The sequence below is a fragment of the Lampetra planeri genome, chromosome 18, assembly GCF_965212315.1.
Source record: "Lampetra planeri chromosome 18, kcLamPlan1.2.h2, whole genome shotgun sequence".
Lineage (NCBI taxonomy): Eukaryota > Metazoa > Chordata > Hyperoartia > Petromyzontiformes > Petromyzontidae > Lampetra > Lampetra planeri.
Window position 1 is genome coordinate 14,221,180 of NC_136124.1, and position 12,796 is coordinate 14,233,975.

Here is a 12,796-nt window from a genome sequence, read left to right on the forward strand (position 1 = left end):
CTACTTGTTAAAACACTCACTCACCACCCAATCGACTACCACTCAATTGCTACTTAATCATTCATTACTCACTAATAAATCATTGACTACTTGTTCATTACTCAGTCAACCATCTACCCATTGTACGAAGTACTCACTGTGCTATGCCAGGCTCTTTGCCACGTCCTGTGTTCGGTCATCTGTTATGCCAGGTGGGATAAAGTGCTGTGTTACTTTTTTACGTACTCATAGCCTCCAGACTAGCAAGGATGGAACTACCATATTGGTCACGACAGCCTGCGTGTTAGAATGTAACAACCCTCTCGCTGTCTCTGCTCCTCTTCACATGTTTATATTTTCTATCGCGCTGAGTCTATGGTAAAGTTTCGTAAAAAATATATTTCCGTGCGTTGGAAATGATGAATTAAATATAATGTGACTCGTGGTTCCTGTATGAGTAATTTATAATCCCACGAGGTGCACCAAACACTCGCTTCGCCGACTGCCACGCATGTTTCTTTATGTCACCTCGGAGTCAGGGCACGGTATGGAAAGTTGTAATAGCGTGTTTTTGTATTATTTGTTTGTCATTATGAGGTTCTTACCCGTCCCCCACTGGACATCTGTGAAAAAGAGCTTAATAGCTCATCGAATTCCTCCTCCATGATGAATATTTTGATTCTGAATGCAAAAGTCTCCCCCCTCATTCTGACAGACGGGAAAGACAGTCCCAGCTACTGAATTGCCATGGGTCGTAAGGTGGTGCTGCATGTCGCCTCGGAAATTGCCTTGGCTGACGCCTTGGCATCACTGCTCCCTCTCAGCCTGCTGTGTACAATAGGCTGTGGTGAGGGGATGTGCCCACAGAAGCGCGTGCCCCACGATGCGTTGCGATTCCCGCCAACGGGCTGCCTATCACGTGACGGAAAACGGCAGGAGCAGGCAACCTGCAAAGGCACCTGGGGCACCACGCAGGCACCTCGTTTTGCCGTGGATATTTCGAGCTGTGGTTCATGTGTGGACAACGCACGCAGCAACGGTCCGGTGCATGAGCGCGCAAAATATATATTGTGGATTGCATTGCGTCGAGCGATTGCATTCGCTATATCACCGACTACAATCCACACTTCCATTGTGTCGGTGCGAGCACTTGCTTGTGCCATAATTCTGATTACGGTCGGTAATCCATGCAGGATCACCGCAGTGTGTCAAGCACTCGTTACAGCCTGTGCTGGTAGCTGTGTCACGTGTTATTATTCCAGGTCTTCTCCTGTTACCCCTGTCTGTCCCCTCTACATCTGCATTGGCTGTGCTGTAGCAGTGCTGAACCAGGCTGTTCCTGTTCTGCTGCTACTTCTGTTGCTGCTGCTGCAGGTGTTACAGACCCAGGAGAAGCTGCTGCGGCTGGAGCAGGAGAAGGAGCACTGGTTACTCGAGACGCAGCTGGCGCAGGCGCGGTTTGAGAAGGAGACAGCACGCTGCCGCCAGCTGGAGACGCGCTTGCACGTGGCACTGAGCCAAGTCAGTGCCGGTGGTAGCGGCGGTAGCGGTGAGGGGCAGGAGGCAGCGACAGCGCAGGAGGGGAACATGCGAGATGCAGTGGCACAGTACGTCGGTGCTGGCGCCAGCACGCCGGTGAGTGTGCGGCGAGCCGAACGCAGCGAAACCAGCAAAAGCAGTGTGAGAGCCACTCGTCTTAATATATAACACGGTGTGCTAGAGCAATGAAGGAAGCTGTGGGAGAGAGATGTTTTCAGAAGCAACAGTTCTCCAAAGAGATATGAGAGAAAAGAGATGAATTAAGAAGAGAAATGAAACATGCGCAAAGGGTAAAAGCCCCATATGTACCTGTGCAGAATTGACCAGGTTATAAACGACCCTCTGCCCTCTCCTCGGGCATGATTAAACTATTCAACTATTGTTATTTTACCAGGTAAGGCCCAATGAACTGTATAGCTCTTTTGCAGAAGTGACCTGGCCACAAACCATAGCTCAATGAAGTGGCTTATCATCATGTGGACATTTCGAGCAGCCAAATACTCTAAAAGCGTGATATTGATTCTAAATGTGGAGGGAAAAACCGGAGGACCCGGAGAAAAATCCATGTGACCATGGTCAGAGAGTAACACGTAAACTCCAAATTTACAGGCGTCAGTGTCAGGATCGAACCCACGACCTGTATACCAGGTGAGATAATTAACATCTCGCTACCTTGGCATCCATTATGCAGCTGCAAAGCTTAACGGTTCGCTAAACTGGGCAACTAAATGACTATGCACATTCGTGATTGCTAGAACCAGAAGGGATCTGTTGCTAAAAGAGTGGATGAATTACACTGGTCAACACACGTTTTCTGGCATAAGGTATTCCAACGGGTTTTTAATGTAATTTTGGGGTGCTGATTCCAAATCTGGCATCAGTTTTTGTATATCACATCAGGTTTTTGAGATATCAAATATTGCATTTTCAATAAAAACTGCAGAAGAAAAATATTAAATAAATGTGGATATCTACATAAGATTATATTATAAACACACTATCCTAAAAATACAGCACCATATTTTAACACTAAAGCAGTGACTGACTCGCAATAACTTGCAATCATAAGTGACAGAGTTAATTTCGGGTAAAATCAATGAAAATGGGGTATGCCGATAGCATAAAAATGAGATGTGATAGAGCAAATCTGAGATCAGATTTGGAATCAGCACCCTGAAATTAGTCTAAAACAGCTGCAAAAGTCCAGGCCAGAAAAACATTTTTTTTTGTTGACCAGTGTTAGTAGCGGACTTGAGTCGATGATTAACTGAATTGGTAGCAAATGTCGATTTAAAGCTTTCGTGACTGCAGAGATTCATCTTCTTGGTTCTTTCGGTAAAGTCACGTAGAAGGGAAACGTCGTGAGAATTATTTTATTATGTTTTATTTTTATTATTTTATTATGTTTTATTTTTATTATTTTATTATTTCCCTTCTACGTGACTTTACCGAAAGAACCAAGAAGATGCTAGCAAATGAATAGCGGATGATTGGTTTAGTTGCTGATGTATAAGAGAAAAATAACGATTTCACTATTTGGGAGATGTAGAATTTGGGTTATGATGCTGACACAGTGACCCAAGCTTTCATTGAGCAAACAAACGCCACAAATCATCCCATGCATCTTCTTCACATTAGCAGTACCCTCAAATAAATGAAATCGCCAGGCATCTTGCGTCTGGAGTTGAACTATGGCAATAATAACCTCTTTGACGAGTATGCTGACATGGCCACCTTGTGTCTCTTAAGACACTCTTGCCTTTGTCTCCGCAGCTCGGCCGGCTGTCAAGCTCAGAGGCGGAGGAACCGGTGGGTAGCTGTCGTGTCCATGTGATACCTTTTTGGCAGTATAAAAAATGACGTGCGAAAAAATTAGAATAGGTTTTTACCCTTTCTAGAAATCATGCAGGTATTGTGTTAAGATGTTCAAATACCAAATAGATACCTTTTTGCAAGGCATCAAGTCTGCATTTGAACATCTTAACTCCACCTGCATTATTGTCGGAAAGGGTAAAACCTATACTCCTTGGTTCTTTCGGTAAAGTCACGTAGGTATAAAATAAAATAGATCACGACGTTTAGGGCGCAACACAAGCGTCTGTCATCAGGTGGGAAAGCACTTCATAAAGAAGTGGCTGGGTCTAGTGATGTTAATGTGAGAAATTAGCATGTAACTGGGCAAGGAAGTAGCTATGATAATGTGAGAGATTAGCATGATGTTAATGTGAGGAATTAGCATGTAACTGGGCACGGAAGTGGCTATGTTAATGTGAGAGATTAGCATGAAATAACAGCTGACATAGGTAGGTAGGATGGAAACATCACAGTCAGTTCAGACTTTACCTGGTTAATAACGTCCTTCCAATGATTGCTCAGATTGTACCCATCATCTCGGTTGAAGTTGTGTTGCGCCCGAAACGTCGTGATCTATTTTATTTTATACCTACGTGACTTTACCAAAGGAACCAAAGAGTATGGATTCCTGCAGTCACGAAAGCTTCAAATCAAGGGTAAAACCTATTCAAATGTTTTCATCATTGTTGACATTGGCAAAAAGGTACCATACATTTGTAATAATACTCTTGGAGACGACTTGTGGAATCGGTCCTTTTATTTATTCCAGTTCACAAGTACTCCCCGCTGCTGGCAGGCAACGGGAAGTGGGCAGACAGACCACAAGAGACGCACCGCCACGTGGCACTCGGAGCCCCGCTCGCGCGTGGCCCCTCTCTTCCTTCGTTCTTCGTCTGACCACGTGTCGTTCATCTCTCCCCTTATTTAATGCCTGGGTCACGTGGTACGCTCCAGCCAATCCTTGGTAGCCTGCGCCGAATCTTCTAGATTCCCCATCAACTCCTGGGACCACGCCCCTGACTTCCCATTGGCTGAGGCCAAAACCAGCAGAACCAATCACCCTAGCTGGCACCCCTCGATCACGCCAGGGCCATGCTCCCAGGCTCTCCCCCCATTGGCTGTAAAACAGGACCGGCAGAGCCGATCACCATGTGAGCCGGACATATGCTCTTATTACATCACCCCCCCCCCCCCCCGGTGTAATAGTCAGCCTTCTCGGCTGGGAAAAGGGTGACAAGCCGATCCAATAAAGTTGATTATTAGGGCGTCCAAGACGCATTAACAAGTAAAGGGGTGAAACAGGCGTCTATGCGCCGAAAAAAACAAAATTAAAATCACCCATGAACAACAGACACACATTAGGGCGCCCCTGTAGCGCGGTAACAACAGGGAAAGGACTGCAAGGCAATCAATGCTATCGAAACGGAAGAGATTTCGACCGCGTACGCGACGCGGGACCCTCTTCGCTTCCTGCGCATGGTCGCCTTGCCGCCGGATCTGCAGGTGGTTGGCGTGGAGAAGAAGAAGAATGTTCAGTTTCGGTCGTATCCGGGGTAGGTCCCGTTGGAGGAGGGACGGCGGGGGTCTCATCATCCCTCAAAACCTCTTCATCTGCGGGGGGCACAACACAGCCCCGCTGAGGATCAACGGGCGACGCAAGTGGCACATTCGGCACAGCAGACCCCGGCAGGTCATCAAGTGTAGATGAGGGGTCGGCACGCGGGTCAACGTAGGGTTTAAGTCGCGACGAATGGACGTACCAACGACGTTTTCCGTACTGGACGCGAACACTCTGTAGGTTCCAAATGTCCACCAGCGTCACAGGCCCCCGCCAAGACCTGTGCAGTTTAGGGGACGTGCCCACTGGCACCTGAGGGCAGTGGAGCCATGCCAGATCGCCCACCGACCAGGGCATATGAGTACGCGATCGACGCGCATACCTCTCGTTCCTTGCCTGCGTACAGGCCGTCGCACACCTAGCGGCCTCTCGCGCCTCTGTAAACCGTTCAAGCGAGTCCCGTACGTGATCAGGCAAGGAAAGGGACGGTTGTTTACTCGGCGTACCCAGTCGCACATCAATGGGGGGTACATTCTCACGGCCATACATCAGGAAAAATGGCGAATATCCCGTGGACGTGTGCAGAACCATGCGGTATGCCGCTAAGATGCCCGGTATGTGCAAGTCCCAATCGGTCTGTTTTTCACTCACCGTGTGACAAAGCATAGCCGAAAGGGTGCGGTTAAATCGTTCCACCATGCCATCCGTTTGCGGATGGTAAGGGGAAGTGCGGATTTTCTTTGTGCCCAGCGCATCGCAAACATCCTTGAGCAATTTGGAGGAGAAGTTACGTCCCTGATCTGTGAGCAGCCTTTCGGGTGCTCCTTTATCCATGACATAACCATTCAAGAAAGCATCAGTGATGGACGCGGCCGTTTGGTCAGGCAGAGGCCAGGCCATAGGCCATCGAGAAAAATATTCTACCCCAACCAGAAGGTATTTGTTGCCCCTAGCCGATGGAGGGAACGGCCCCAGGATGTCCAGAGCGACTAGTTCGTTGATACGGGAAACCTCAATCGAACGTAGTGGCGGCACATAATGTTTCCGAGGCGGTTTCCTCTTTGCACAATCATGGCATGACCGGACAAAGTCGCTAACGTCTGCTGTCATGCCGGGCCAAAAAAAATCTTTCTGCATTGCGGCCAAAGTCTTCTGCACGCCGAGGTGCATTAATTTGTCAGCTTGCAGAGTGCGGAGCAGGTCATGGCGAAGGGATGTAGGCACGACCAGGCGTGATCGGTCAGACAATCCATCGGTACACATCAATAGTCCCGCCCGGCCCCGGAACATCTGTCATTTCCATCCCGCAAAATGAGCTCTCGGTTTCCCGATTAGTTTCCTATGACCGGACAGGGCGAGGTAGGCAGCGCTGCACAGTGGTGCATACCCCTCGGACAGGCGCATGGAGGAATGGGTGGCAACCTGGAGAGCGCGTCCGCGTTGGCATGGCGAGCACCCTTGCGGTACGTGATATCGAAGGAAAATTCCTGTAACAATTCCAACCACCGAGCCAATTGGCCTGATGGTTGGTCCAATTTTAATGAGTGTTGCAAAGCTGTGTGATCAGTGCGAACGAGGAATTTCCTTCCATACAGGTACGGCCGGAACAGCCGGACAAAATGTACGATCGCCAAAAGTTCCCGCCTCGTCACGCAATATCGTGTCTCGGCCGGGGACAGAACCCTGCTGCCGTATGCAACCACTCGTTCGACTCCATCTTTACGTTGCGACAGAACGGCCCCGATGCCGATATCGCTATCATCCGTGTCAAGGATGAACGGCTGGGAAAAGTCTGGGTAGTCGAGCGTAGGCGCCGTGGCGAGGTGGTCCCGAAGCGAGTGAAAAGAGCGTTCCTCCTCCGGACCCCATTTAAACCTCTGAGTTTTCCCCGTCAGAACATGCAGTGGTTTAGCCAGTGTCGCAAAGTTCTTAACGAACCGGCGATAGTAGGATGCAAACCCAATAAAGCGCCGAACGTCGCCCACCGAAGTGGGTGTGGGCCACTCTCGGACACATTCCGTTTTCTGCGGGTCAGTGGACACGCCGTCCGAACTGACGATGTGACCCAAGTATCGGACGGAGTGTTGCAAAAGGTGGCATTTATTTGGTTTAAATTTTAGGTCCGCCGAACGCATCCTCTGAAAGACAGTCTCCAGGCGTTGGAGGTGTTCCTGGAACGTGCGGCTGAAAACGATGATATCGTCTAAATATATGAGGCATGTCTCCCACTGCAGTCCCGCCAGTACCAGTTCCATCAAGCGTTGGAACGTCGCCGGTGCCGCATTCAAGCCCATAGGTAAGCGGTTAAACTCAAAGAGGCCTTGTGACGTGCGGAACGCCGTCTTTGGTTTCGACACGTCATCGAGGGGAAGCTGCCAAAAGCCCGACGACAGATCGAGGGTGGAGAAGAAATTTTCCCCTGATAAAGCGTCCAATGAGTCGTCCATCCGTGGTAGTATGCATCCGCCACGGATATCTTATTCAACCGCCGGAAATCTACACAAAATCGCATTCCACCATCTTTCTTCTTAACCAGTACCACCGGTGCGCCCCAAGGACTGTTGGACGGTGAAATAATATCCGCCGCCAACATGTCATCTACCGCGCCGCGCACGTGTTCCCTTTCAGCAGGACTCATGCGATGCGGGTGCATACAAATCGGAGGCATCGCACCGGTGTCAATATGGTGCGACAAAAGCGAGGTATGGCCGAGATCCAAATCATTTTTACTAAAAACGTCAGCATACTGTAATAACAATGACTGCAAAGCTGTCCTTTGCGTGTTTGACAAAGATGAATTTTCCCCGCACAAGTCTGCGATCCACCGTTCCTGTGAACGATCGTGTGGCGGTCCATCGGTGGGTGTTTTAATTTGCGGCTTTCCGTCAAAGCTGGCGAAATCGGTAGTGGCGTGAGCCAATACCGATCCAACCGGAACAACGACCGGGTCCGGGCCCCCATTCAACACCTGTATGAACGGGGCCTGACCCGGCCGCACGATCGTTTGAGCCGCTACCAAGGAAAAGGATTTAGCCACCGAATTGGACAGGGATAATAGCACACCCGTCGCACCGTCCTTAGCATGAAAAGGTTTTCGGTAACGCAGCGGTATAAGCATTTGCGAGCCTGACAGAATCTCTACCGTGGCAGCCACTATGGTGTTAATTGCGTTACCCGGGGGCGAACGGGCCAGCAGGGAAGGCAGGAACGACATCCTACGACCCCCTGGCATTTCTAAACAATCCTGGTCGACCAGTATCTTAAGTGGCATGCGGCGCAAGAAATTGGTGCCTAATAGGCATGGGATGGCCAGTGAGCGAGAAATCAACACAGGTCCTTTGGCCGCAATATTACCGATAGCAATGCGTACATGGACTTGCCCGAAAATACCCATGCTACCCCCATTTGCAGCCACACACGCGTCATTAACCCGGCAGATTCGTGACATGGGAATAGACAAAAAATGAAAAATGACATCGGAAATGATGGTGGCAGACGTGCCAGTGTCCACCAAAATACGAACGTCGATCCCATCGATGGTACCCCGTACCGTCGATGAGCCCGACGCAGCGGCCACAACCCTACGAGCCAATTTTTTCCATTGTGTAGTAGAGCGTGGCATTGACCCAGATGAACCACATTTATCATTTGAAGTGCAACTATGTGTGCGAGTGGATGAATGATGTGACAAGACCTGCCGGGTGTCCGATTTGTGCCGACTCGCCCGATGGTGTCGTGGATCTGCGCCCGGTGGAGGAGATGAAGGTCCACTCGGCGGAAGCGGCGAAGGCAGAGGTCGGCAGCGGCAGTCGCGGGCAAAATGGCCCCATCGGCCACACTTAAAACACGTGGCCGTCGTCGGCCGGCGGTCGGTTGGCCCGGTCCTCAGCGCGTGGTCGACCTGCGTACTCACCACGCTGGTCGCGCAGTCGTCGTCTCGGGATCCAGTGCGGAACAGCAGCCACCACCTCGTCGTCGCCGGAGTCATCGGAGCAGTGGACGACCCGCCGTGGAGACCACCCTAAAGGTGGGCCGTCTATTTCTGGTTTTCCCGTCCATGCCGCCATCTGATCCCAGCGCTTGAGGTTGAATTTAGCGTCCAAGCAGCGCGCCACCCATCGCGATGTAAGCGTTTCGTGGCCGCATACCGGCAGCGAGATGTTGAGTTCCTGGGACAGCTCTAGCATTCGGGAAAGAATGAGAGGATCGAGGTGATCAGCCGTCGAGTCTGGGTAGGCGGCCATGGCTAACGCCAACAGCGCCCCCCGGTAAGCCAACGGTGATTCCTCTGATCCGCGACGACGTGACATAAATTTTCTCGTGGCCGCCGTTGGCGGGTCGTAAAACTCCGCCATCTCTGTGAAAGCATCACGAAGCGTCTTCTTCTTGGTCGCCGGGATGGATCGGAAGACCGCCAGGGAGACATCATCCAACAGCGTGGGCAGCGCCTCCAGCGCCTCCGCCTCCGTCCATCGCACGGATCTAAAGGCCGACTCGAAGCGCCACGTAAAAGCACTCCAATCGCTCCCGGCGATAAATTATTTGATCTGTGGAAGACAATGTCCGCGGTGGCAGGCAGACGCCTCGAGCGTCTCCAATTGCGCTTCCCGCGTTCTGCGCGTCTCCGTCAAAATGGCGTCGGGTGGCCGCGTGGTGGCAGCCTCGTGCAAGATGGCGTCCAACGGCTCCGTCGCAGCCGCCCCGGCCAAGATGGAGGCCTCCCCCCACGTGGCAGGAGCAATGGCGGACGTCGATTCCCGCCGAAGATCTTGGTCCTCGGCATTAAGCTGAACCGCTGGCGGCCGACCCAGGGCCGTTGAGGACGCGACCGCCGTCACCAGATTGAGCAAAATCGCGAGGAGCGACTCGATCTGCTCCGCCATCAGCCGCCATCCTTCGTCCGCCCTTGAGGTGGTCGTTTCTTCCTCCCGTCGGCGATGAGCGGCGTCAAGGGGAGCAGCAGCCGGAGGCAGAGGAGCCGTAGCTCCCAGCAGATCATCCTCGTCCGTCTCCACAACTTCCTCCGATGGAGGGTCGGGTGGGTTCTTCTTTCTGAGGTGCTTGGACATCTTGAAAATCGTCCAAATGGTCCTAGAAGAACTTCTGACACCAATGTAATAATACTCTTGGAGACGACTTGTGGAATCGGTCCTTTTATTTATTCCAGTTCACAAGTACTCCCCGCTGCTGGCAGGCAACGGGAAGTGGGCAGACAGACCACAAGAGACGCACCGCCACGTGGCACTCGGAGCCCCGCTCGCGCGTGGCCCCTCTCTTCCTTCGTTCTTCGTCTGACCACGTGTTGTTCATCTCTCCCCTTATTTAATGCCTGGGTCACGTGGTACGCTCCAGCCAATCCTTGGTAGCCTGCGCCGAATCTTCTAGATTCCCCATCAACTCCCGGGACCACGCCCCTGACTTGTCTTCCCATTGGCTGAGGCCAAAACTAGCAGAACCAATCACCCTAGCTGGCACCCCTCGATCACGCCAGGGCCATGCTCCCAGGCTCTCCCCCCATTGGCTGTAAAGCAAGACCGACAGAGCCGATCACCACGTGAGCCGGACATAGGCTCTTATTACACATATAACTGTTTGACCCGAGCTATAAGTGGTCTGATACTTGCATTGCCTTGGTACTGTTCGCCTTTTGGCGTTCTCTGGTCTAACACTGGTGGTGAGACAAGGCCATGAAGAAGACTGTCTCTGGTGTGGGCCAGTTTCAAGGAAAATGCATATATGATCAAAGAATGTTTGTTTGTATGTTTTGGCACAAGTACATGTGGTTAATGCAGACTTGATGCCTTGCAAAAGGTATCTCTTTGGTGTTTGAACATCTTAACACAACTACTGTTTTATTGCCACAAAGGCTAAAACCTATTCTAATTTGTCCATCATGACTGTCCTGTGTTTGTGCGTTTTGGGGAGCGGTTGTATCGTGGTTAGCGCAGTGTGCTAACCACCACCCAACACGTGCGCTGGAATTTAATGCGCAAATTTTTTTTTAGCTCACCGGTCGCTAAGCTTTCAGAACAATTTTCACCACAAAGTTATAAATTGGATACAAAAATGCGTGTTGAACTTGTACACGTGACGGTTTAAATTTTTTCACACTGTCGAGTGGAGGAGGCTACTTTGAGACAAATTTAGCCAGATCATTACGCGAACGATAATTATTGATGACAATGATGATAATAATAATGTGGCCGCTCTCCATGTCCCCCAAGTCTGTGCTGGAGGATGGGCGCGAGCAGCTGATCAAGCGCCACTACACAGCACGCGTGACTCAGCTTGCCGCTCAGCTGCAGCAGGCGGACAGCAGAGCTGTCCACTTCCACGCAGAGGTAAGACTCACGGGAGTCCTGTGGCCTTCTGGTCGTGCATATTTTCAGCATGGTTGATTCAACACAAGCAAACTCTTGACCGGTTTTGACAGAACAGTGTCTCATCAGCAAAGCCAGGCTTGCTGGTGAACTGCCAGAGGCAAGGATTTTTTCTTTAAGATATCGATCCCATTTGTTATTTTGTGATCAAACCAGGTTCTTTACATTTTCTTCTTCTGCTAGCCACGAGAGGACTCCAGGAGAGAGTTCGTGGAGATTTGCTATTCTTCTGCTGAAGGAACGCGCGCAGACTACAGTGGTTTACAATATGGTATATAGTTGGGCCACAAGTGCACTGTGGCTGTGTCTTTCATTTTCCATTTGTGGAAGAGATTTTGGCATTGGCCTGTTTATGTTCTGATGCGGTCGATGGTCACACCAGTGTCCTTGAGGAATGTCAAAGCCAGGAAATCCGATGTTTGGGTCTCAACAGAGGTGTTTATTCTGGATGCTCGCTCGTGAAGAACTCTGGACAAATGCCATCATATCCTAGTGCCTTGTTGGTCTTTGTGGCTCTGGCGGCCTCTTCCACTTCAGCGACAGTGCACGGTTTGCTCAGATCTGTTGCTTGCGGTAGTTGGCTCAAGGCGATGGCGAGTTGTTTCCGGACAGCTTGTTTGGTGAGCTTGTCCATGCGTTCCTTTGAGCAGGACAGCAGCATTTAGGAAGCCACGACAGTTGCTGTAGTTGTTGGTAGTCTGTGTTCTCTTGGTTTTGAGGCACCTAGGTTCCTGCGGAGCTGCAAGGCTTTAGGGCCAGAGTGAGTGAAGTCCAAATCTGCGGTGATGTCTTCCCATTGGTGTTTTTCATGCAGAATTGAGCAACTCCAGAAGTGCGATGCCCTTATCTCGGTCACCAGTTCTGACGAACTATTTCAAGTGTTGTTCTGTTTCTGAGTGACAAATTGAAATGTACGTTTTTCCGATAATCCCTTAAGCTGTTGCCCGACAGCCGCTTTATTCGAGTTTCACCTTCGGCTTCATCATCTTCTGAGTGACCCCATTGTTTGGTGACTGTTGGAGTCGCCCCACGTCTATAGCCGGGTAAGCAGCTGCTGGTAGAGGTGGTGATGTCCATTCCTTATTTGGGGGTCTTATCTACAATGATGACTGTCACAGACATCCACCCTACATCCTTCCTTGTGGAAGAGATACGGATGTAATGCGAGCGTATGTGGGGTTTCGCCGCTCCAGCCCCTAAGCCAACCAGGCACCACGAACCATCGGGGGCAGGATCTAAGGGCGGAGCCCGCGGGCGTTAAGGGGGGGGGGGGTATTATCTGGAAAGTTCTTAAGGGGTGTGGTGAAGGGCAGAGTCTGGGTGACGTGGGAAGAGGATATAAGGGGGAGCCGGAAGGGGCTCGGGGTCAGTTGGTGGGAGCTGGAAGCTGGGCCACGTCGGGAGTCTCCGCGAGCCATCGGCCACGTGGAGACGCGGAGACGGCTCCCAGCGCGCCGTCTGCCAGCGGTGCGCGGGAGCGGGGAAG

General features: G+C 51.1%; 1 protein-coding gene across 20 annotated transcripts in view; it reads left to right on the plus strand.

Moving 5' to 3' along the window:
- The window catches only part of PPP1R21 (protein phosphatase 1 regulatory subunit 21), a 118,665-nt gene that overhangs the window by 86,502 nt on the left and 19,367 nt on the right, over positions 1 to 12,796 (plus strand). For 5 of the 20 annotated variants that reach the window (XM_078602630.1, XM_078602634.1, XM_078602631.1 and 2 more), the window contains 3 exons: positions 1,354 to 1,614; positions 3,268 to 3,327; positions 11,155 to 11,271. In XM_078602630.1, coding sequence (XP_078458756.1) covers positions 1,354 to 1,614; positions 3,268 to 3,327; positions 11,155 to 11,271 — 438 coding nt within the window. Of the gene's footprint in view, positions 1 to 1,353; positions 1,615 to 3,267; positions 3,328 to 4,141; positions 8,402 to 8,622; positions 8,877 to 11,154; positions 11,272 to 12,796 lie in introns of those variants that run through there. The other 15 variants (XM_078602637.1, XM_078602638.1, XM_078602645.1 and 12 more) reach the window with 15 other exon arrangements.